Source organism: Danio rerio, chromosome 22 (genome assembly GCF_049306965.1).
Source record: "Danio rerio strain Tuebingen ecotype United States chromosome 22, GRCz12tu, whole genome shotgun sequence".
In the NCBI taxonomy this organism is placed as follows: Eukaryota; Metazoa; Chordata; class Actinopteri; order Cypriniformes; family Danionidae; genus Danio; species Danio rerio.
In genome coordinates this window covers 7982381-8008540 of record NC_133197.1, presented here as the reverse complement: position 1 = coordinate 8008540, position 26160 = coordinate 7982381, and the positions used below count along the sequence as shown (strand labels likewise).

General features: G+C 34.1%; 2 protein-coding genes and 1 pseudogene across 3 annotated transcripts; 1 reads left to right on the top strand and 2 right to left on the bottom strand.

Moving 5' to 3' along the window:
- Positions 1-2802: 2802 nt before the first annotated feature.
- LOC137489027 (uncharacterized) lies at positions 2803-17450 on the bottom strand. The gene is made up of 6 exons (XM_068216589.2): positions 17226-17450; positions 16739-17059; positions 5102-5371; positions 4905-5018; positions 4722-4789; positions 2803-3471 (listed from the first exon to the last, which is right to left on the bottom strand). The coding sequence occupies exons 1-6, from the start codon at positions 17272-17274 to the stop codon at positions 3421-3423; spliced, it is 873 nt and encodes a 290-aa protein (XP_068072690.2). The 5' UTR covers positions 17275-17450; the 3' UTR covers positions 2803-3420.
- On the bottom strand, positions 9000-14323 carry LOC141380163 (uncharacterized; annotated as a pseudogene).
- A 730-nt stretch (positions 17451-18180) lies between the features above and the next one.
- On the top strand, positions 18181-25778 carry LOC100006805 (uncharacterized). 2 transcript variants are annotated; one of them, XM_073937224.1, is made up of 4 exons: positions 18181-18399; positions 24575-24895; positions 25139-25405; positions 25483-25778. In XM_073937224.1, the coding sequence occupies exons 1-4, from the start codon at positions 18351-18353 to the stop codon at positions 25638-25640; spliced, it is 795 nt and encodes a 264-aa protein (XP_073793325.1). In that variant the 5' UTR covers positions 18181-18350; the 3' UTR covers positions 25641-25778. The 2 variants fall into 2 exon arrangements, 1 of the variants encoding a protein (XP_073793325.1); XR_011008340.2 differs by lacking the exons at positions 18181-18399; positions 24575-24895; positions 25139-25405; positions 25483-25778 and adding exons at positions 20885-20903; positions 21159-21218; positions 22008-22122.
- Positions 25779-26160: the final 382 nt, after the last annotated feature.

Sequence of the window (26160 nt, the reverse complement as noted above, 5' to 3'; positions counted from 1 at the left end):
CTCATATGTGCAGCCATAGGCGTTCTGGTCTAAAAAAGAAGGCGCACTGCTGGCGTGTTGCTATTTTAAGAAAATGTAATAGATTTTTCATTGGACCAAAACACACTCGGTCTAAAGTTAAGCGAAGAGTTGCGCCTTGCTTACACACTGCTTAATAGTTTACACACAAGATGTAGAGCAATACGCAAATATCTTTACATATGAAAAAAAATTTAATATTAAGGATATATATATATATATATATATATATATATATATATATATATATATATATATATATATATTGTTGTAAAAAAAATAAATGAGTGAAAAGAAGAGAGAGAACCCAGTCCAGGAGACTCGAAACAAGCAGAATTCCTTTATTGAGACGTGTTGGTTAATCTGCAGTCATACAGCGTCTTTAAGATGTCCAAGTGTCTGCAAGAGCCTACTAGAGGTCTGCAGTCTGCAAGTTCTTTCACAAGTCTCACACAAGTCTCACACAAGTCTGAATTAAGACAAAGATTTCATGTTTATATTGTGTTCTTAGGAGGAGGGGATATGGCTAAACAAGGCATGCAAATTAAGAGTTGGAGTCAGCATGGCATAGGTGTTAAAAAACGGCCCAGCTACTGACCACACTAGTTAATCAACATAGGGTTTCTGTAGCATAAAAGCAACACCCGAAGACAAAGACAGAGTCGTTTAAAGCATTTGGATCACTGGCTTAGCCTGTAGTCAGAGAGATAAAGGTTAAATGTCCCTCCTAGCTGGGATGTTAATGAAATTATATAATTAAAAACCAAAGAATATAACTTTTCAGTTATACGTAGATTATTGTTCATTTGGAATTAGTTGATAGAAATGTATATTTCCACAATATATATATATATATATATATATATATATATATATATATATTAGTGCTGTCAATCGATTAAAAAAATGTAACTCATTAATCACACTTTTTAAAAAAATTAATCACGATTAATCACATTTAAAACACTAAAACTTGTAGTTTTGGCTATTCGAGTGTAAAATTAATGTAAACGCAAGACAAATACTGTTTGAACTCAAAATTTAACTCATTATTAGAATTTTTGTTTAACTTGTAACACAGATTTCTTCATGTAAACAACATACCTACAATAAACCATCAAGATCCTGGCCTGACAGCCATATTTATTACAGAAATTAAAACACAGGCATGTTAATGACATTTAAATTTCAAAACAATCAATGTCGATAAAGAAAACAAAAATACAGACATTGCAGATATGGAAAATAATAATAATAATAATAATAATAATAATAATAATAATAATAATAATAATAATAAAGTATTGTTATCTGTGCACGCCCTTGAATAGGTTTACCAACTCCCATTCTATAAAAGCACAAAAGCCATATATAGAAAATAACGAGAGTTGACATTAAAAAATTACATTTTTGAATTTATTATTAAAATAAAATTATAATCCACACTGGAAATGTGTGTGCCTGTGTGTTTTGAGGGAGCCTAATAAATAATGAACATAACAAAAACTGCCTGCTGACGCACACAGTTAATGTTGATTAATAAAATAAAGATAAATAATAAAAGCAATGTGTCAGAGACCCTAATTTTTTTTTAACTCAACAATGAAACATCAAACGATGCTAAAAGTATTTACATTGTCAATCAAATGAACTTAAACAATTAAAAAATGCAACAAATATTTGTTTGGGCAGAACTACAAAACTAAATGTAAAAAAGTTCCTTAAGTTGCACACTAGTTTGGTCATGTATAAATATCATTATATTAACCATATATTAGAGGAATTATTATTTCCATAACTTATATTGTATAAATATTATTGTCACTATAAGCCTACATCATGCTGACGATCAAAAACACAATGTCATGATATCTCATGCGATTGTCTTCTGACCGAGTGCATCTTAAAATACATGACTGACACTCCTCATAGAAATTGAGAAGCGGACATTCTTTATAATTTGTAAAATAAAGACTTCCACGTTCAGGAAACAGCAGGAGGAAGTTGCAGCGGCCGTGGTGCAGATTAAAAGTTTAAAAAGTATGTTTATATGAACCAATAGGTAACTAGAAAGAATAGACAGGAATATATTGATCTGTGCCCCTCTCCAGAGTGTAGACGCGAAAGTCTCATCTCCCGCGGTGCGGACCCGCGCGTGAGAAACAGGCGTGACCCTCGGCTATTTTGACAAATACACACCTAGGTTACACAGAGCCCAACATGGAAGGTTGTGATTGGGTCAGCCCAATTTCAATAAAGAAAAGAACCAATGGGCTGCAGATTATGTCACACAGCTGCTCTGTCCGGAAAAGAAACATTACTTTCAGAGCGTGACAGACAGCTCACACAGCACCGTCAATCACTGAGACAGAAAAACATGACAGTCTGCTGAGTGTTTTATGGGCTGATCAGATCATAAGAAGATGATCAGCCCGGCCAAAAAAGTACGTCGAAACAGCGGGAAACTGCCCGGCGTCTGCCCCTGGCCACAACAGAAAAAAAATAATAATAAAAAGTGCTTTAATTGCGTTAATTTTTTTTTTAATGCGTTAATTATTTCAAATTAATCGCATGCGTTAATGCGTTAATTTTGACAGCACATATATATTTATATATTTATATAGATCAAGAAAATTGCACAATTGATTCCTAAATATATTTGTAGAAAAGCAGTTTGTGAAGCCTTTTTTTCTACTGACATCTAATTGAAAAAAAATCTAACTTTAGAATGTAAATTGGGAAACAGGCTAGAGTGTGACAAGACAACGTTTTTCTTTTTTTTTTCAGCACACAAATAAGAGAAGGATACATGCGGGTTTTAAAATACTATTTTCAGATCATTCATCATTTTGAACGATGTGAGATAATGTAAGGCCCAAGCTAAACATTCATAGGAGGAAATGTAGGCTGTGTGAGCTTGATTTGTACACAGGGCTAAATTTGACCCCCTGTCAATACTGCAATTAGACATGCAATTACAAAAAAATAATAATTGATTTAATTACATGCTATTTAGTCATTTATTATATTTTTACAAAAAATGACAATGTAAAAACTTTTATGTAAATAATAAGTGCATTAAGTATACCAAATGATTCATGCAAATTATTAATTTATTCTACAGGAGCGCTTCTCAAATCCAGCCCTGGAGAGCAGTATCCTGCAGGGATTATATACAAACCAACATTTCAGAATTCTGCACAAACTAATCATGGCTTTTAGATTTTTCTTTTGTTTGATCAGTTTATGAAATCACTATCTTTTGGAAATTGAAATTCTTAGAATGAATATATAACAATGATTAATTAGATTTTTGCTGTGTGATTCATCTTTTGCCTTGTATTGTGGATGTAGAAAGTTAATAATAGTCAACACTACAATCCCTTTTGAATCATTTGGTGATCAGCGTATGGCGACTCCTGCGTACAGCACAGCATCAGACTCTGTAGCCCTCTGAAAGAAAACACAGTGTAGTCTTTTAACTGAAGATTTGATGTTTACTGCGGTGAGTAATGTGATTCTGCCATGTTTAACGTTTGGCAGCAATATTTTAATTGTTACTGATGAAGTTTTTTCTACTATAGATGTGTCTTTCCTGTGTTTGCACACACTATCAAAGGAAATGTGTTGAAGTTTTGAGTTCTGACTAAAACATTTATTTATTTATTTTATTTATTTATTAAAATTGTAATAGTTTCCCAGTGCTGGGTTGCAGCTGGAAGGGCATCTGCTGAGTAAAACATATGCCAGAATAGTTGGTGGTTTATTCTACTGTGGCGACCTCTGATAAATAAGGGACTAAGCCAAAGGGAAATGAATGAATGAATGAATTAATGGAATTTTATTAGTACTACTACTATTAATACTACTATGTATACCTTTGTACTCCTCAGAGTATGAAGAAGCTGCTATAAAAAGCATTAATCAGTTGCAAAAATAGCAAAAACATTCTTTGCCTTATTCGACATTTTGTACTAAACATTGTATATTTACATTCAGTGCAATTATTATTATTATTATTATTTTATTTTATTTATTTTTTTTTTGAGCTTTAGTGTTGCCACTTTGTTGAATATATTCTATATTTATAAATATATATTGTACTTTTTGCTGTTTGGCTGAACACCAATTTAAAGGGGTGTGCATGCTTTTGTGCATTTATACAAATATCACACTTTTTATTTTTAAGCAATTATACTAAAATCTATTGTATTCCCTAATATAACGCCTCTAAATTCACTATTGAAACCCATCAAGAGTATAGATCATATAGTTAATCTACTGCTTTAATAAATATCTATTTCGGTGCTGTAAGTGTAAAACATTAAACACATTTGACACTGCTAAAATAAAACACACACTTGTACAGCCAACTTTATAGGGACTTCCAATAGAAATACTAATTTGTGTACTGTACAAACTGTATATTATATCCCCTAACCCCAACTCTAGCCCTAAAATACATAAAATGTTGTGATTTATGAGCTGTTTTCTCACAGGAACTAAACAAGACGTCCCCGAAAGATCACAATTGAGTGGTATTTGTTATATTTATTAATAATAATACATTTTATTTGTAATGCATGTTTCTTAAGCTCAAATCACTACTAGGCAAAAAAACTGTAAAAACAATAAGAATATTTGGTCCCCACACTGTACAAATACAAGGTACACTGACAATAGACTGAAATAAAGGATCTTACTATTTTTCGTGGTGATTTTTTGTAGAATGTTGGATCGGCATAAGTGATCTCAGTATTACAGGTCTGAACTGTTTCAAAACAAACAAAACACTCTATGTTGAGTGATGTTTAACTTAATGATGTTTAAGCACTGTTTACCCTTAAGTATTGATAGTAGGTAAGAATAGTATTTGTAGTACTTGCCTTCTCGGTTTGAGTTTCTGAGTTTTCTCCAGATGCAGATCACAATGGCAGCTAAAATCAACAGAGATCCACCAGCGGCAGAAATGATCCACACTTGCAGAAGTAATGAGACATCTGGAGGATGTGATGAAGAGCTTCATTAGTGAGGGAAAATGTGTGTAGAAAGAAACAAATCAAAACTCATATCATTACAGTACCTGGACATGGCTGACAGAGACTGATATTGAGTTGTGTGGTCTGGTTGCTGATGGTGTTGTTGATCACACAGCTGTAGGTGTTGTTATCCTGATATTTCACCTCCAGAGGTAGAGAGAGACTGATGCTGAGATCAGATGCACTGATGCTGGACAATACACTGTTTCCTTTGTACCAGGAGAGACTCACAGCGCTTACATTCAACACTGAACATGACACTGAACAATACTGCACTGATGAAGAGTTACTGATGACAGGAACAGGCAGACGAGCTGGAAAAAGAGAATACAGTGCATTAACAGAATCTCATTATACCGTCTTTTCAAGAAAAAATACCTTTAAATTGCTATCTCTCTCAATTTCTTAATTTCCTGGGATTTCCTTCATTGTACTATCACGATAAAGGCAAAATAAAAAAATTCATGGTTAAATTTTATGTTCAACAATAATTTACTTTACTTAATTGACATTTTCTTATCATTTACCTTCCCCCTTGTCATCCAAGATATTAATTCATTTAGTTCTTTTTTCCATCAAAGGGAAACAAAGGGTTTTGGGGAAAACATGTAGAATTTTCTATACATGGCTTATTTGGGGCTTGGTGGTTTAAATTTCCAAAACACAGTTTCAGCGCTGCATCAAAAAATCTCTAAATGATCCCAGATGAGAAATAAGGGTGTTTTTATGACTTTTTTCATTTATATATGTCTTCTAAACACAAAGCTTGCATCCCAGATGGGCTTTTGTGGTTAAAAAGAACAAACATTGTCATTTGTATTTTTTATAAGATACTGATCGCTTCACAATAGTGAGATACTTTTTCTGGTTCATGCAAAGCCCTGTGCACCAACAACATACTGAACATTCTGGATGCTCAAACCTCAGAGCACCATATATGGGAAAGAAATCATGTTTTCCTTAAAACTCTTATTCCCAAACAATTCACATATATGACATAAAAGTTCATATTTGGATTTCACATAAATAAAAATATATGCAATAAAGTACATACTGTACAAACATGCAACCTATATTTCAAATATAATTCTAATGGTTGGAAAAAACAATTGAGTGCAGTATAAATTTTTCAGTTGGCCAACATTTGTAAAAATACTTTCTTTGTATTGGTCTTAAGTAATAATCTAATTTTCTGAGATTCTGAATCTGGGGTTTTCATTAGTTGTTATCAAAATCAAAATTAAAAGACTTGAAATATAACAGTCTGTGTGGAATGTATGTATACATTTTACAGGTTTCCATTCTTGGGCTCTATTTCGACGGTCCATGCGCAGAGCACAAAACGCAGGGCACAAACGCTTTCAGGGCATGTCAGAATGCATTTTTGCTAATTTAAGGACAGGAAAATCCGCTTTGCACCATGGCGCATGGTCTAAAAGGGTTGAGTTTATTTTCTTAATGAGTTATAGGTGTGTTTTGAGAATAAACCAATTAGAGCCTCATCTCCCATTCCCTTTAGGAGCCAGCTGCGTCGCGCCATAAGCACATTTTGACAAAGTTCACTTTCGCTTTTGCTTTCGTGGATAGGGAAACCTTTACGCACAGACATCAATTAGCATAAAAATAATTTTGTTTAAGTGCAAAGATTTGTTTCAAAACTATATCTAAATTCAGTTCTAATTTCCAGCAAACGAATAAATGAACAATAATAACCAAGTGTGGTCAAAATACTGAGTTATTTCCAAATACATCTGCTATGCCCTATATGGTCTAAAATTTGACAGGTGGACAAATCTAAGCTTGTTTTTAATACAACAAATATAAATATGGATATAATAAATAATACTGCTAATAATAATAACGTTATACAAAAGCAAATTGAATGAACTGAAAAAGCCTCCCGAGATGAAGAAAGTAAAGCCTGGTTTATACTTCTGCGTCAAGTGACCGGCATAACTCACGGCGCAGGCAACGCGCGTAGCTGTGCATTTATACTTCTGCGCGCTGTCTCTGTTAGTCTGCATTAACACTTCCGAAACGCTAGTTGGCAGTGAGGTGTAAATGTTCCTCTGTGTCGAGTTTCTTCGCTGCTTTATTGCTTTTCCTGAACACTTCCGGGATGTACAAGTGACTCAAACTCGCTCATTTTGAGGGAGGAACCGGCGGACGTGCAACAACTTTAACTATGAGGTAAACACAAAACAAAACTTTCCATCCGAAGCGCCTTCACGGGACTTCACACTTGTAAACAATCGCTCGCGCCATTCGCGTACGCCGCAATAGATTTTAGTACGCCGTGTACGTAGCATACGCCGGCGTTTGACGCAGAAGTATAAATCAGCCTTAAGGCAGTGGTTTTTAAATCTTCATGTAGGCTAGAAATTAATATGTTTTGTAATATTTGAATCATTTATATTTATATCCTGTATATATTCTTATTATACACAGCAAATTTTGAAGTGTTAATTTCACTCTCAAAGTGTAAAAATTAACACTTCTTTAGTGTTATAGACCTTTTTCTTGGAATGCAAAATTACCCATTATGCTTTGCGTGTATGCGCAAGGAGAATGCAAAGAACTTCCGGTCGGCAGCTGATGCGTGTAAACAGTCACATTTGGACAGCTTTGAAATGATAGTTTTAGTCTATTTTACCTGCTTTTATCCTCTTTGAACTAATACGGTTGTCCATCAGCACCATCTCCTGGACTGATCACTTAAAGAAATGCGATCTAATAGGATGGAAAACAGCTGCTGTGAGGCGTTTTCCCCTCGTTGTCAGACGGCATCTTCTGCAGTTTAAATGAAGCCTCGTCATCGCTAAAGTCAACATTTTCTCTTTATTTCAAATATATAACCAAGCCAAACAAATGTAATGCACCAAAATGTTTGACACACACACGTAGCCTGTACTGTGCCACTGACACACTGATTAACTGTGACAAAGTGAAAATATAGGCTAGTGTCATTTCGAAATGACAGAAAAACACAAACCGTGGTGAATACAACACACGAAATAAAACACAAACGGCTCGCGATTAGAATGAACAGCAAATCAGCCAGCAGAGTATCAATAACAGACTTTTATTGGTCATTTTTGTAAATTGCACAACTTTCATACCTGATAAGTTTCATGCCAGTACTCTGGTTTGCTCTCTCTCTCTCTCTCTCTCTCTCTCTCTCTCTCTCTCTCTGTGTGTGTGTGTGTGTTAAAGAGCCGCCGAGCTAACAGCTGACAGGCCGGGATCGCACACACACTGTACATTATTTCTGACGGCAGACACGTGAACTAGGAGAACGTTTTTCTCGTATTTCTGACGCGCTTGAACCACATGTGACAGATTATAACGGCTTAAACAGACACATTTCTAAGTTGTGTGTCACAAAAACACTCTGTTATCCATTAAAAACTTTATTGAAACCCATTTTCGGAGCGCAAATTACCAGTTGTACACGCTGTAAACGGAAGTTTTTAGCATTCTACCGGAATACGCTGGTCGCTATGGCGCCCTCCATGCAGCAGCCATGAAAAAGGTCTATATGTCCACACTTAATAGAGTTAAATTTACCCTTGAAAAAGAGTAAATTATTTTACACTTGCATAGTGTTAAAAAAAAGCACTGCTAGTGTTAACTTTAACTCTGTTTTCCACTCGCTTTCCTTATTTGCATAAAGTAAATGTTAAACTACACTAGCAGTGTTAATAGCTTAACACTAAAAGTGTTCATCTTAACACTAATAATATAGTGCTCACACATACCTAGATTGATATTTAAATGTTTTTTTAGTTATTTAGATTGTTTACTGCATTACAGGACAGTTTGCATTGATCAGTTAAAAAAAAAGTCAGAAAAATGTACCAGTTTAAACTTTTATTTTTAAAAACGCATCTTAAACGCACAGTTAAACCAACATAAAATGTAGAGCATTTTCAGTGTCAAAAACTGTGAGAGTCTTAAAGAGGTGCTGCTTGCTTGCAAGCTTTGACAACACCAACACATTATTGTAAAAGAAACATTTAGTGTAAAAGCTTTGCACGCAGTTTCTTTACCCTGGGTGACTCACTGGTTAGTCCAACATCGATGTTGTAGACTGTAGTCTGCAGAAAGGTAAAGATGTAGACAAGGGCTTCCTCGTACGTCAAGTTGAACACGTAGTCTTTAAAGAGTTCATCAACAGCACTCAAGGACCTGGTTGCTGCACAAGAGATGAGATGTTTGTCCATAACCATATAGAAATGGTCAATCCTCCCCTTGATCCTTCCTGATCTTAGGAGATATGGCTTGTGGCCCTTCCTCTCACTGAGATGGTCTTCAATGCTCTTGCAAGACTGCAAAAAACAGCCAAAAATATGTCATTAAATGCAGGAAACCAATTAGGAAACTTACAATTTTGTTAATGAAAACAACACAATTCATGTCATTCATTGTGTAGTGTGACAGGGAAAAGAATTACCACAAAAATATGTTTATATATTTTTTGATAAACCCTCAGTTCATCCAAGATGTGACGTACACTCTTCAACAGCATTCAACTGAATGCATAGGCTTTTAAAAAAAAGTTTCAAAAGGTACATTTTACAGCATCGCATAATGGTCTTAACAACCTTAATAATAACAATGAAAAGACTTTCGAAAATATTGTGAGTTTTACCTTATGGAAGTGCACAAGTCTTTCAAAGGCCTCTGTTGAACTGATCTTAGTCTTCTTTCTCTCTGAAGAAGTAGGTAGGAGATGCAGAACGAGTAGGACAGATGACATCATTATCCCAGTCTGAATGAATGATGATAAAAAAAGTTATACGTAATAATATTAAAATGAAGCAAGCCACATTCACACTTATAGCTCACAAATACAAAAGAAACCAAAGCAAATTTCAAACTACAAAATCCTTAGAAATCATACCATTTTCAGATTCTTGTCCTTCTGCTGAATTAATAAGACAATGAAGTCCGGCAGTTAAAGTTAGAGATTTCGCCTTATTGATGATTCTGTGCTTAAATGCGGTCTCCCACCTCTCAAGCAACTTGTTGGATGTTTCAGCATTGAAAAGCAGCCCAAAGTCTTGAATAATCTAAAAAAGAAGCATATTAGATGTATTAAAAACGGTTCCCTTTTCTGGATCGTAAAAATGTTCCTGTAATATAGGTAAATATAAATATAAGAAATATTTTAAAAATGCCAGTTACATTAAAAAGACTGCCTGTATGATACAAATAAAAATAAAAAACACAAACCTTTAAACCAGGGGTATCGAAACTCAGTCCTGGAGGGCCAGTGTCTTGCAGAGTTTAGCTCCAACTTACTTCAACACAATTGCCTGAAAGTTTCTAGTTTGCTAGTTAGGAGCTTGTGTTTAATTACAGTTGAAGCTAAACTCTGCAGAACACTGGCTCTCCAGGACCAAGGTTTGGGCACCTCTGCGTTAAATAATTAAAACAGATGAACAAGTTTGTGTTAAGTACAATAAGACAATTTCTTACATAGCCTTTTGCGGAAAATGGGTCTCTCAGGCTAGGAAAAAGAGAAATAATGCCCAAGGCATAAGTCTCCAGTTGCTTGCAGGTGGGGATTCTCCTAACATTCAGTAAAATATTTGATTAAGGACAGTACTTAACTTTTTACTTTTTTTTTGGTTTAAAAAAAAAATCAATGCTTTTCTTGCATATATTTAATGAAATCTTACCCATGAATCTCTGTCATGTGACTGACGACAATATTAACCAGCTGCCGTCTAGTGCTGTGGCCCTAAAGTTTTTGTGACCTTGTATTCGTCAAGTACTTCATCAACACCAGATTGCTTTCTCAAAGCATCTTGAACAATCTGATAAAGTGACCAGAAAAATGGTTATACTTGTAAAATAATAAAATTGAGTTAGTATATGATTGAATTAACCATAACAAACAACATATGCATATACCCGTTTTGCCCTTTTACCATCTACTATCAAGCAGCTGTTAGTCCTTGTCAATTGATTCTGCATTGTTCGCTCTGGGTCTTCATGATCCGTTGAAGAGAGTGAAACTGTATCAGTACATGTGCTGGCTGTTGATGATCTTGTAGGTGAAATCACTGATGGAGAAATGGAAAACATTATTATTAACCTTTACGTTATTTTTCACGGTACGGTAATACCTCGGTATGAATGTCACGGTACGGTATTTATTGAATCATTTACAGGAAAAAACAAAACTTATGAAAATACTCCAAAAAAGTGCCAAAAGTGTCAATGACATACAAATTAGTCATCTATCTGTAAGCTTTGAAACAGGAACTTCAATTTTAATAACAAAAAATTATTAAACCATGTAAAAAAATGAAGTTTCAATTTAGTATTGTTGAAAACTCATCACATTCAACATTTAATCACTCACTCACTTAGATAGAAATGGGTTTAAAAGAAAATTATCATATAAATATAATCTGGTAAAAGCTGGTATCTCTGGGTATTTACAATGTCCCCTGCAACAGAAAAAAACCCTCTTATTTGGGACTGAGGTTTCTGGGACAAGAGAGATATGACTTGGCCCAGGTTGACAGCAGTGGGTAACGTTGTGCATTGTCTTTCCCCCACTTGAGAGGACAAACCATGAGTGAGATAGAGGTCTCATGTCTGCATCAATCTGAACAGTGTGCTGTGTTTCTGCAGTCCCCATGACTGTTATTAGTCGTGTTCCCCAACTTGCAGGCACGTGCACACACAGGGCTCAACCTGTGCAGTGCACATGCCCTTTTTAGTCTTGGATAGAAAGTTCCCTTCCAAAATGATCAAAAGTGCCCCCGCGACGTGACATACCCTCCGTCCCCGCTTTACAGTACGCGCGCGACAACACAGCTGATAAGAACTCGCGCGACAACACGGCTATTCAGTACGCGCGCGACAACACAGCTGATAAGAACTCGCTCGACAACACCACTATTCAGTACGAGCGCGGCGACAACACCCGCTTTAGGGTTTTCCAGCTCTTTTTGATCCCCGCTTCTAGCAGCACACTCCATTTCCGCATTACTGGATCTGTAGCAACAACAGACCGCAAGGGATGATGGCCAAGCCTGGGCTGATGGGAATTGTAGTTTTCGCTACCTCCCGTTCGCTTCATTAGCCTGAGCAAATTTTCTCAGAAGACCTATAGTTTTACCGAGTCATGCGACTACGGTAATATCGAAAAAAAAAATAATATTGCGGTATGACGGTATTTACAATACCGTTACATCCCTACTGGGCATCACATGAACTTAAGCTGTTAGGTTATAATATTAAACCAAACAAACACCTGGCAATGGTCAAGAAACATATAAAAACTCTTTATTTCTATACACACTCCACTGTTCAGTAAGCTCTTCTATGAATTTCTTCTTTTTACTGTAAGAATTGAAATATTAAAAATATTTTTGATATCTTTGACAATTCAAAACATGAGCTGAAAACAGGGCCAATTGACTCCACAACCCAGCAGGGGGGAATGTGGGAAAAACCAGTTCCTGCTGCATTTGCATCTGAGTCTGCTGAAACTCAGCTTCATCCACCCCAACTCACATATGGTCATTTCAATGTTTGAATGTTCTAGATTAACCAAACTGACTTTAACTATCATGTTTGATATCATTCGAAATGTCATTCTCTCAGAAACAGACATAATCAACACAATAAATATATAACTTCAGGCATCTTTTGAACCACTGTGAAGGGTGTGACTTTTCCACTAAGTGTGAATGCCTTTTGTTATACACACACCCCCTTCCTTAAGGGAATTCTTGGATTATTTAAGGTAAGGTTTGAGAAAGGCTCAGCGCGATTCTGCCTACCCAGATCAGCCCATAACATGGAGCTTACGCTCCACGTTATGTAAAATTTACACGTTATGTAAAAGGTCAGGTATGCATCTTTTCATCTTGGATTTATCTTTGATAATTTGATGTTTTGTATTGATCGTTTATGAATTGACTGATTGAATTGGCATAATACATTTACCTGACTAATAAATTGTAATGTCTGACCATATTTTGCTCACTCTGTAATTATTAATTCAAGTAGATTACGCTGTATCCTTGTTTCCACACGTCTTGCGTCAGGTCAGTAGACGGACTAAAATCCAATTGAGATGGAGCATTGGGCACACTAATTGTGTTTTAGGGATCCGGCTGACTCTTGATATTGTTTCATGTGTACTTAGGTGGAAAGGGCGATAACTTCCGTCTAGGTCAACAAGGTGTTGCACGACTAACCTAGATTGGGTACCCGACCTTTGTTTGAAGGTAATATTATTCTAAATTAAGTTCATATGGGAAACCATGGGCTTAGTGAAAACCAAAGTTACTATAGAGTCCAGTAGTCGGGTACATTTATAATAATGCCCTAACCTCTAATTAGAAATGATGATTGTCTTAACTCAAAGGTGTACACCTAAGCGGGACTAACTAAAGTATTTTAGAACGAGCGCGCTGGTAGCGGCCATCTAAAGTATTAGTCAATTTACCTCTGTTTAATATTCAAGACTGACCGGAGTGTGACCGTGAGGGACGCCTTTGGCCGAGGCGATTTCTCTGAGCGACATGAGCACCCGAATGAACGGATGTAATAGTTACTAGTGAAGACAAACGGTTCAAACATTTATCTAAATTACATATTGATATAATCTTCTTAATGTTTTATGATTGGAGTCAGATAAAACGAGGATAAATATATTATTATTCTAAACCACCTCATATTAAAATTGGAGTCAGATATGAGTTAAGTTTAATATAAATCAACATTGTGCACTGGAAAGACCGAACAGGCATTAAATCTTCATCCACCAGTGGACACCGGCATTGGGCCAACTGGGTGGACCCTACATTACTTAATCTTCTTTTTCTTAACTGATTTGACTTAAACTACTTTAAAACAGAGGCATTCTAAAAATGTCCAAATATTTATTGAATAATTACCCTCAGGCAGGACAGCAGTAATATTTTCTTCCAAACATCTAACAGTCAAGCATAAATGTGGACTGCTGTCCATTAACTTGTGGAAGATGTCCTCTTCGACATTAGTGTCCAAGTCATCGAAAACTTGAAGATCTGCAGTTGTTGATAATCCAAATTTGCTTTTCATTGAAAAAAAAAAAAAAAAACAGACTCAGGAAATGGTTGACTTTAGTGAGCTCAACCCTGACCAGCACAATCTTAACTTACCTTCACTGCGAAAACATTTAAATGTAATATCAGTAAGCAATTGTACATATTTTTTCACTCCTTGATATAGAACTTTCACCAACATGATGGAAGCTGTTGAAAAATACACAATATATCACTTTATTATTAACAAGAATCCATCACAAACGTGACAGTAAAATTAAATCAAGTTAATTTATTCATGTTCATGTTAAGGTGATACAGAAGCGGATTTTATTATGAATAGTACATAATATAAATAAAAAGCACATTACGTTTTACTTATTCTAAAAATAGCTATATTTACGTTCTTTTTTTATTATGGAGGATTCTACATACCAATTTCTAACTAGTATTGTTAGCAAGACGTAGGCTATAGGAAAATAACACTTGTATAAAATCACATTACAGATTAAAAAACACATTGTCACATTACACATTAATGAAAGCTCTTCATGCAATGCAATTGAACAGCACTTCAATATTATATAAATAACGTTACTATTCGACTACTACCTAAGAGTCAACAATGAAATTTGCTAGGTAAAAAATGGCAATAACAGTCTGCTTGGGTTCGTCTCTTCTGAGCTTAGCATTTTTCGGTCGTTGTCAGTGGAGCTCATCTCCACTTATAGGGAACACGTTACTCGATTCGCACTGTAGCAGTCGATTCTGTTCCCCTCGGAATGTCTGTTCCCCTTTACGCAATTAAACTACATGGTTTGCGTTGTTGCCGAGGCACATGCGTATGATCGCAAACAACGTACCCGTGAAGCACAACTGGATGTACGTATTTTTCGCGAACCTGAAAATGAAGTTTCTCAACGTAATCTAGAAGGTTTTTCCTTATTCCTTAAGCGGAATTTTATTTTAGACAGCATGTTTGCCATACACAGGTTTACATTTAGAGACAAATTTACAGCAGGTATACCATAGCAATTTCCAAAGAGATAAACAAGAAAATAAACGTTTTTACATTTCATTTTTTTTATTAACAGGAAAAGCATTTGTAGTCTCCTTCTGTTGCTGGATTATTAAAACATAAACTCAGACATTAGAAAAAAGCTAAGAATGCAAACAAGAACCACAGGTAATATGTAATGGAAGTGTATGATTGATTTTATTGTGCTACTTTGACATTGCAAGACATAAAAAGCATTGCCAACACTTTTGTCCCTTTTCGCTTTCCGAAATCCAGTTGTGTTTGGGTGTGTCCGCATACGCTGTTAGCGGAAACGCTTCGTAGAGGGGGAACTGGAATTGGGAACTGGGAACTGGTATAACTTTATTCAGTGTTTAAAAGCACCGATGAAAGCGAGTGCAGGCAGCCCGCACAACAAATCAATCGCACTGAACAGTGAACATTATAGTTAAAGTTAGATTACACACGAAGCTAGGTTACAGTTCAGCTAAGTACTGACAGCTGCTGCTTTGCAGATATTTAAAAAAAATAAACAGTTAAACAATTCAAACGGTTGCATGAGTCATAACTGCCTATTTCTCACAATAGGCTCAAACTGAACCCAATTTAAATATAGGAACTCCTTAAGACCGTTAACTGTAAAATGTTTAAAGTTACCTTTATTTTCCCGCTAAAGCAGCTTGTCTCGTGGCTCCAGATGTCTGTCGTGTATAAATTGACAAGTGGTTGGAACTTGAAATCTCGGTTAGAATATTTAAAAATATTAATTTAACATTGAGAAACATAAAGCATGTAAAATGTATTGAATATTAGTGGTTAAATAAGTAATATGACAGTTACCTGTTAGAATGCTCTCCATGTGCCATCTGACATTAATTAAAGAAGAAGTAAGGTGAAGCGACCGGAAATGGAAACAATTTGTTTATAGTGTTAACTATGTTAACTCGCAGTATTAACCGTTACTCTGACCACAAGGGTACACTGCAGGTGTTTATGTCACGTAAATTAACACCAAAAACAACAACTCAAAAAAAATGTACACCGTAAAATCAACTCCAAACAACACTGGAAATTTTGCTGTGTGTGTGTATGTATATAGGCTATATATATATATATATATATATATATATATATATATATATATATATATATATATATATAAATATATATATATATATATATATATATATATATATATCCTGAAGATATTATATATTTTTCATATGTAAAGATATTTGCGTATTTCTCTGCATCTTGTTTGTAGTGTATAAGCCAGGAGCACTTTGCGTCAGACAATAGACCGATTTTGTTCTGGTCTAAAGAACAGACTATTTACAGTTTCTCAAAATAGCAACGCGCCAAAACACGCATGCTTTTTTAGACCAGAATGCCTATAGGCGCACATTTCAGCGCAAATTTATTTGCTATTTAAACAGCGTGGCGCAACACCTCGAAATGACCCTTGCGCCGAGCTAAAAGTAGCAAAAGAGTATTGCGCCACATTGCGCCGGGTGTATGATAGGGCCCCTTTAATTTTTCTGAAGATATTCTAATTATATGACCAGCAGATGTATATTATAGAGTGAGTGAAAAGTGTGTTAACTCACCATAGACAGTGAGGTTGAATGTGTTGAGTAGCGTGTTTGAACTGCTGGTGGTTATGTTATAAAGTCCAGAGTCAGAGATTCTGCTGTTTTTGATGGTCAGCGATGAAGTTTGACTGTCCAGCTTCAATCTGTCCGTGAAACTCCCATCAGGACCATTAAAAGTCTCTCTTTTATTGTCCTTTCTGTTGATTTTAGCTAAGAGATTGTTTCCAAACCTCCACATTATCAGATCGTTGCTCTTCATTTCAGTAAGAGCAGATTCTAGAGTGACCGAATCTCCTTCAGTGACCGACACTGACTTCACTTCAGCACCACACACACCTGAACAAACACATGCATTTCATTTTCTTTAATCATGGCATGGTAAAAACTGTTCTAAATAAACACAAAAATACTTCAATATGGAATATTGAAAATCTATTGGGTGAATATCCCAATTATATTTGTGTCTAACATATAAGTAGCCTGTTGTATAAACAGTACTTACCAGCCAGAATCCAGAAGCACAAACAGAGGAAAATGAACATTTCCTTCATAAAAAAGTTTCAGAAGAGTAAAAATAAGCAGATCTTAACACTTGAAAATGTCAAATCCTCTGTTGTGCAGTAAAGATGTTCAGTATGAAGGATCTTCTGCAGTAGCACCGCCCTTTACCGACTGTACATTCACTCTTAAATCAACACTCTTTGAGCTACAGAAAAAGAATGTGAATCTGTAAAAAAAATAAAGAATTTTTAATAATAATAATAATTGTGGGTGTCTTTTTTGTTTGTTTGTTTATTGTTCTTGTATTTGTTTTTACAGCTGCTTTATTCACAGGAAGAAAAGCTGATTGAAACTATAAGCGTTGAGGGCCAAAAACACTGATAAAATGCATCTAAAAGGTTATTTAGGCTAGTATTTTCTTAATTACTAACCTTTTCTAAATTCGAATCAGTATTATGATTAATCATGCCTGATAATCATGTAAAAATCGCACTTGTATCAATAAGCTTAAATCAATCAATATTTAAAAGGGTTGAAGAAACTAAACTGATTCCATTTTGTGTAAATGGTTAATGGCTAAAATACCATCAGGATGTCATTCTGTATTTACAGTTCTTTAGCCGTTTGTGGCCAATTTTTCATTTTAAACTCTAAATAGTTTCATGCATGTTTTCATATTAATAGTGTCCTATATGAACACATGTATTAAATTTCCCCACGTTTTTATTATTATTATTATTATTATTATTATTATTATTTATATTACACACCCTTCATTGTCAAATCTGAACATTTGGTATTTCAATTTTAAACAACTGCTTTTATTTAAAATGTATTCATCTTATTTTATTTATAATAAAACTATTTATTATAAAACATTGATAACAAGTAGAAAATTACTGAAAAAAGGAAAAATGGCAACTATAATTACCGGTGGGTTTAAATGGGTTTTAAATAGTTCACTAGGTCTGTCTGTGTGGGGGGAGCTACTGCAGGAGGTTATTCAAACTCACAGCAGACTTTTCCTGAACTGCTTCATGACGGACCAACAGCTCATTCAACAATACAAACAGCTCATTATTTGTAGCATTTCTATCGTGAAACACTTCAGAAAGCAGCTAAAAAGATGTCTAGCATAATTATTTTTGTCAGTTTCTGCTCATGGAGTCTGGCCGGTAAGTATTGTCATTATTATTAGTAGTAGTCATATTATTATTAATATTATTGAGATTTACTCACCTTTACAACATTGTGTTAATTCCATCATTAAATGTGCTGTAATATTTTAAGTTGTATCATATTAAACCTACTAAAAATACAACTTTTCAAACGAAAGATTTTCAAAATGAATAGAAAAACTATATATGCACAGTCAGAATTATTAGCCCCTCCCCCCTGAATTATTTTTTTGTTTTTTAATATTTCCCAAATAATGTTTAACAGAGCAAGGACATTTTACAGTATGTCTGATAATATTTTTTCTTTTGGAGAAAGTCTTATTTGTTTTATTTTGGCTAGAATAAAAGCAGTTTTTATTATAAACAATTTTAAGGTCAAAATTATTAGCCCCTTTAAGCTACACTGTAAACGATTTCTGTTGTTTTCACGGTATTATACTGCATTTCTCAACAGTTGTTTACTGTATAAGCTGTGCACAGTGTGTTACTGTATATATTGCTGTTTTCACAGCATGATAATGTATTCTCAACATTTGCATACTGTGAACATGATTAACAGTATGCTACTGCAGATTTTACAATGAATTTGGGGAAAAAATCAGTTACTGTGCATCTAAATACAGTACTGCAAATGACCATGAAAAACTCTACACACACTTTATATTATTATTATTATGTTTATTTTATTTTTTGACAAAGTATTTTGTGAAGAAAAATAAACTAACCAGTTTCTTCAGACTGTTCAGTGCATAAAACTGTCCCATGGTTTTCCATTTTTTGGTGTACCACCTTAATTTTATAAGGTTAACATGAAAATATTAAATAATTTTTAATCAACATAACTTTGTGCTTAACCAAAACGTAAACTGGAACAAAAGTAATTGATTCATGAAACCAAAGTCAGCTTAAATGTCATAATGACCAGCCTGCTTTAGACGGATTCATGAGGATTGGGCACCCGTCACCGTGGAGGTCACATCTCCGCATTTTCAAAACAATATTTTAAAATACGCACCATCTCTATAAATAAACCACAGACTTGAGTTTAAAGCAACTACAATCCCGCATGAAAAACGGTTAAAACTAAATTTCATAACACATTCATTATAGAGCCATCTAAGACCGGGGCAAGTCTCACATGTCTAGCCGATTATAACCTCGTTTCGCCGGATACATGAGTGATGATGGACACCCTGGAGAACAGAATCTCCGCTATCGGCAAAGCACGCTTAAAATTTACACTTGATATCTATAAATAAACCACAGATTTGAGTTTGTAGGAACTACATTCTCGCATGAAACACTGTTAAAATTTCATTTCGTGACATATTAAACGCAAAATTTATAATATTAGCTGGACTTTCTCATCCGCCATTACCATTTGCTTGTTGATGTGAAATGAATTCTGGGAGAAAAAACATATTAATTCTCAAAACACTTCAAACGAACTTTATTCTTATTGTCAAGGTCAGATATATGTAATATTTTCGCTGGTAAAGTGAATAAAAAACAATGTTACTATATTGTAATCAATATCACGTTTGCACTGGTTCGGTTCAGCACTCGAGCGACTCTGAATCGTATTGAACCATTTGCTCGGGAATTATTTGATCACACGTGCACATTCAGCAATATGCAATTAGTGTATAATTAGTGTATAAATGCGTGTGGCCAAGCAGTATAACGAAATAGTAATGAATCATATACAAAAAGGAATCGGTTTTAGGCGGATTCAAATCTTTACTGTTCACTAAGGAGCCGATTCATAGAACCGAACGGACACGACTCGACCTGAAGGCAACGGCTCTCCTAATTTAAAATTCACCTGTCGTCTTTCATCCAGCGAATTCATCCTTGGTAAGTGTTTTAAAGTCAAATTCTGTCCGTTGAAGGATTGTTTTGTATATATTTCTGTGTATTGAGTGTGTAATTTAAAAGAATTAACCAAGTGACATTATTTGTAACGTTAGGTTCTTATGTTTTATCACGCTGTCTGTTAACAAATGGTATTTTAAACAAGAAATAACAGACGCCAGGCGGTCATTGTAGTGTTTGCGAGGTATTAGATACAGTGAGTTTATCTTGAGTGAGTTTTTGACCATACGCTAAGTTACCTGAAAAAACATAACTTTAACTTATTGTAACTGCATTAATGAATTCTCTATTTCAGCAGAACACTGAGATGAAGGCGAAGTCACCATGAAAAGTTAAACGTTTACCGTCAAGGTAAGCTCTAGTCTTCACATAGTCATTATGACAAAGCTATCATTATGGTAAAATTTTTCAACTGCAAGTTAGTTATTTAAACTAAACTCAATGAAATGAGTCTTAACTGTTTTATTAAATGGAGCTGAAAATTAAATTCAGTTGAATTATTTTAAGCTAAAGTTAATATTAACAAAATACATATTAATTGTCTATTTCTCAGTAATGTTAATGAGCTTGATGTATAGTGTGTCATTAATTGTACATTTAATTTTTGGTGTTCAGGTGTACCTGAGGTGAGTGTACGTTCTATATATATATATATATATATATATATATATATATATATATATATATATATATATATATATATATATATATATATATATATATATATATCCATCCTATTCTCAGAGAAATTGATGGGGTCAGGGAATGATTTGTGTACAAATGTATTTTAACCCCATACAGATTGGTATGGTTGTACCATAGATTTAGATTAATTAATGTTAAGTCTTATTTTACTCTTATTATATTTATCTGTTTTTCAGCTACAGTAATTGATGTTGAAAAACTGATGCTACCAATCACTCCTCACTTGATTATTCAAGGTAATGTTGATGTCTTCCTCATTTTGATTAAATTTTTAAATGTCAAGTTGTTCACAGATTTGTTGTGAGGAGGTTCATGTACAACCTCTTTTTCTTCTTCCAGCAGTTCCTAAGATAAAAAAATCTGGTGTTAAAACAGCCACGGCTATGCTATTTGCCTACCAAGTCCTGAGTAAATATTAGACAAACATTTTTTTCTATAACTGTTGTCTTTGTGTTTATTAGCAATTTTACTGGGCATATGTGTTTTGTTTTTTTCAAACAGCCTGGAAACTGTTAGTTTATTTTATGCTATTCATTTTTGTCTTAACATGGATTGCATGTTGAAGCTATCGTTTCATAGTGGGAAAATGTAAAAGAGAATCACTGAATACAATGGCATAATGATTCTGCTTGTTCACAGAAGGTACTTGATTTAGTTTTCCTCAAGCGACACATCAGTTTTTATGACTATTGCTTGACACTTGAATTGAAGGGACAGTTAACCCAAAAATGAAAATAATAGCATCTTTGGCATCCTCCAAAATAGTTTCAAAATAGTTATATATTTATTTTGTTCCGTTGAACACAAACTCATATTTTTTAAAGAAATTTGGTTTAAACATGGATGTCAATAGTTACTGGTTACTAACATTCTTCAAAATATCTGCTTTAGTTTTTAACAGAAATTCAAACTAGTTTAAAACACGTGGAGTAAATAGTGGCAAAATAGTAAACTATTCCTTTAAATATTTTATTCTGAGACTTTTATTTACATGTGTCTTGTCTTTTGTCATATTGTCCTTCTAGCCCAGATTGTGATGGACCTGGAATGCGACACCAGTTACTCTTAAGACAAGAACCGAATAAAGCACAGATGTGGAGGGATTTGCAGCCAAACTAACTGGAGGGAAGGAACCTTTAGGTAAAAACACCTACTTTATTTAGATCTGAAGTATTTTATTTGACATAGAGATTTATTGTTTTAATTCTAATTTAAAGCAAACAAGGTTGAGCACCCCTGGTCTAAAAGCTCAAAAATGCTGTTTCCGTGATAAGGTTAAATGTAGTTCAGAAATAGATTCATTAGGATCAATGCTTAAAGTAAACATTTTCTTCTCTCTGTAGACCAAACATGTTTACTATCCCTCACATTTTAATAAATTGTTTTTGTTTCTTACAGTGTGGGTGAACATACTACCTGGATGTCCAACAAAGGCTGCACAAGAGCTCATTTTATAGCACATATTCTGTCCTGTCTACATCTCTGATGACCTTGAAGTGCTTCGACATCAGTGAGTAATACATCTTTATATTGTCATGCATACAGGATTTTTGTAAGCTTAGCTTTAATGTTAGTTTGTAATCGGCAGTGACTGTTTTAAAAAAATTAAGTATTTAAAACATTCTAAACGTTTTACTGATGCTGTGCACAGTAACGTTATGATGATTTAGTTTGAGGAAATGTCACTGGAGAGGTGTTCGTATAAAAAATAAATAAATAAATAAATTGTATGAAATGACTCGATAAAATGTTTATTTGTTTCGCTGACATGCCATCACTGCTGCATATTGAAATACAGCAATATGAATTGACAGCAGAATATTACCACAAACATTTCATGAAGTAGGCTAGACTGCTCTTTAGTTCTCTACTCAACTTTAACACATTTCCTCATGTCGCTGAGCCTCTCTGCAGATTTTGCCAAAAATGAATGCTTAGTGATTACTTTGTTTTATGCAGACCATATATAAGTAACTTATCATTAGCATTATTTTTTAAAAAAATCACCCACAGCTTTCATGTTCTCTAACGCAATCTTGTCTGTAAGTTAGAAGTGGATTTATACGTGTTAAAAGCCTTAAAGTATTATTTAACATTAGTCACGTTAAATTAGATTATTTTATTTATTTAATTTTAAATATGACTATCTTAAAGTGAGAATGAACTGTGTTCACCCCTCTTAAATCCGTGAAAGCACTAGTAGTGTGATCATGGAATCAGATATTCGAGCTATACAGAGTCGGACATTATGTTAAGATGAGACTTTATTTTTTTACACACCTGTGTGGACACCTGACTAGCGATCTTCAAGAACAATGCCCGCTGATCTTTTCCCCATTAACATTAGTGTAATTGTGAATTGACAACAAACTGTATTTCACCAACAAAAACAATTAAAAAATTGTTTTATATAACTGATATATATATATATATATATATATATATATATATATATATATATATATATATATATATATATATATTTAAACAGCAGTGCAGTGTTTCGTTTCTGAATGAATTAAATGGTTTGAGGGATGATTAGTTTTTACTTCAGTGATTGATTTTGCTTGTCATTTTTGCAGGATCATCATCATGTTGCTGCCCTTTTTCACTGTCCCTTTTCACATCATTTGGCCTTCATCATTTCCTGTCTTGTAGCAGTATTTTCATCTGTTTTTAAAATTGTAATAATTTTTGATGCATTAATTGTTGACTGGTTTTAATGATAAATTGTTTATTAGTGTTCTGTTGCTCTGTTATATTGAATTATTGCTACTGTTTTAGCATGGTTTACACAATAAACCTTTATTGTGAAGTTAAAGTTTCAGTTTCTTTATTTTTCTTGTACGTCTTGAACAGTTAAAATAACACTTGTGCAATTTTTGAACATTTTTTACCCATTATAAAGTAGCACTATTAAATAAAATAAAATAACATTTAATAACTGTAAAATACTATACAGTAATAATGAAAGTAACATTAAAATACTGTAGTTCTTCATGGTAAAAATGTACAATAAAATACTGTTTTCAGTTTTGCAGTATGTGTATCACTACTGTAATTAGTGTTACAGTAAAAATCAACAACAGTAAAATGATGTATTACATCTTACAGTAAATGTAATACTAATGTAATTAGTATTACAGTAATGTTACTGTTTTATGAAATACAGCAGCTACTGGATAATTGTTGCCAGTAACTTACTGTTAATTTAACAAGAAATCGTTTACAGTGTATATATTTTTTTGATAGTCTACAGAACAAACCATCATTATACAGTAACTTGCCTAATTCCCCTAACCTGCCTAGTTAACCTAAATAACCTAGTTAAGCCTTTAAATGTCACTTTAAACTGTACAGCAGTGTCTTAAAATATCTAGTCAAATATTATTTACTGCCATCATGGCAAATATTAAATAAATCAGATATTAGAAATCAATTATTAAAACTATTATGTTTAGAAATGTGTTGAAAAAAGTTTCTCTCCATTAAACAGAAATTGTGGAAAAAATAAACGGGGACTAATAATTGAGTGGAGCAAATAATTCTGACTTCCAACTGTGTGTGTGTGTGTGTGTGTGTGTTTGTTCAGGTGTGTGTGGTGCTGAAGTGAAGTCGGTGTCAGTCACTGAAGGAGATTCGGTCACTCTAGAATCTGCTCTTACTGAAATGAAGAGCAACGATCTGATAATGTGGAGGTTTGGAAACAATCTCTTAGCTAAAATCAACAGAAAGGACAATAAAAGAGAGACTTTTAATGGTCCTAATGGGAGTTTCACAGACAGATTGAAGCTGGACAGTCAAACTTCATCGCTGACCATCAAAAACAGCAGAATCTCTGACTCTGGACTTTATAACATAACCACCAGCAGCTCAAACACGCTACTCAACACATTCAACCTCACTGTCTATGGTGATTAGAGAATTACTTACACTGCTTTATAGACATTTATTTAGGCTATTTGTAAAAAATTATAGACAATTTATTAAACAGATTCATTTGTGCATTATTATAATTAAATTAAATGCAATTATAATTATTTATTAGTTATTTAAATCATGAACATTTTATAATTTTACATTTTGTAAACCAATTTTAAATATCACAGCATTTTTATTTAATTTAAATTACAATATATTTGTTGATATTTTCCAGCTCATCTGCCTGCTCCTGTCATCAGCAACTCTTCATCAGTGCAGTATTGTTCAGTGGTGTGTTCAGTGGTGAATGTGAGCGCTGTGAGTCTCTCCTGGTACAAAGGAAACAGTGTATTGTCCAGCATCAGTGTGTCTGATCTCAGCATCAGTCTCTCTCTACCTCTGGAGATTGACTGTCTGGATGATTCCTACAGCTGTGTGGTGAAGAATCCTATCAGCAACCAGACTCAACATCTAGACATCCAAGTCTGTCAGTTTTGTGAAGGTACAAAAGGCTCTCTCTCCATATATTTTTTCAGCAAACTAAATGAATATAAACATTTCTCAATTTTCTCTTGTTAGATTGTATCTGCTGTTGTGGTTTTGCTGAAGCTGTGATTCGACTGGCTCTCGCTGCTGTGGTGGGTGTGGCTACTGTTGCTGTCCTGGTCTATGATGTTACATCCAGAAGATCTGACCAGAGGAATAGAAAGCAAACATCTCCTTCAGACTCTGAATAATCAGAAAAGCATAGTGGAGATCTTCTTGAATAACCAGAGATATTTACTGATTATTGTACAAATAGTATTCATGAACAAATGTCCTTTATCTCCTTATTTAACTGATTTTCTACAATACAAATCCTCTTTTAATATGAATTAATTACAGTGTACTTGTTTTCATTTATTTTATTGTTTGTATATCACTTTTACATCACAATAGATGTGCATACATGTAAAACAGGTTTTAATTATCTGGGTTATTGTATAACATTAATCCTTTTATCAGGTCAAGAAACCCACATTACTCCATCCAAAAAAAAAATAATAAAAAAGACAAACATCATCAGATACAAGTCATTATCTTTCTCCAAAATGTTAAAGACTTTATGGAAATTATGAAACATAAAGGGAAAATGTTAAGGAACTATAAGAAATTATGGAACAATAAAAAAATTTGAGCTGCTAATGGGTGACAGTGGGACACTTTACAGTGAGTGACAAAACACATGCATTATGGAAGATTTAGTTTGTAGTCAAT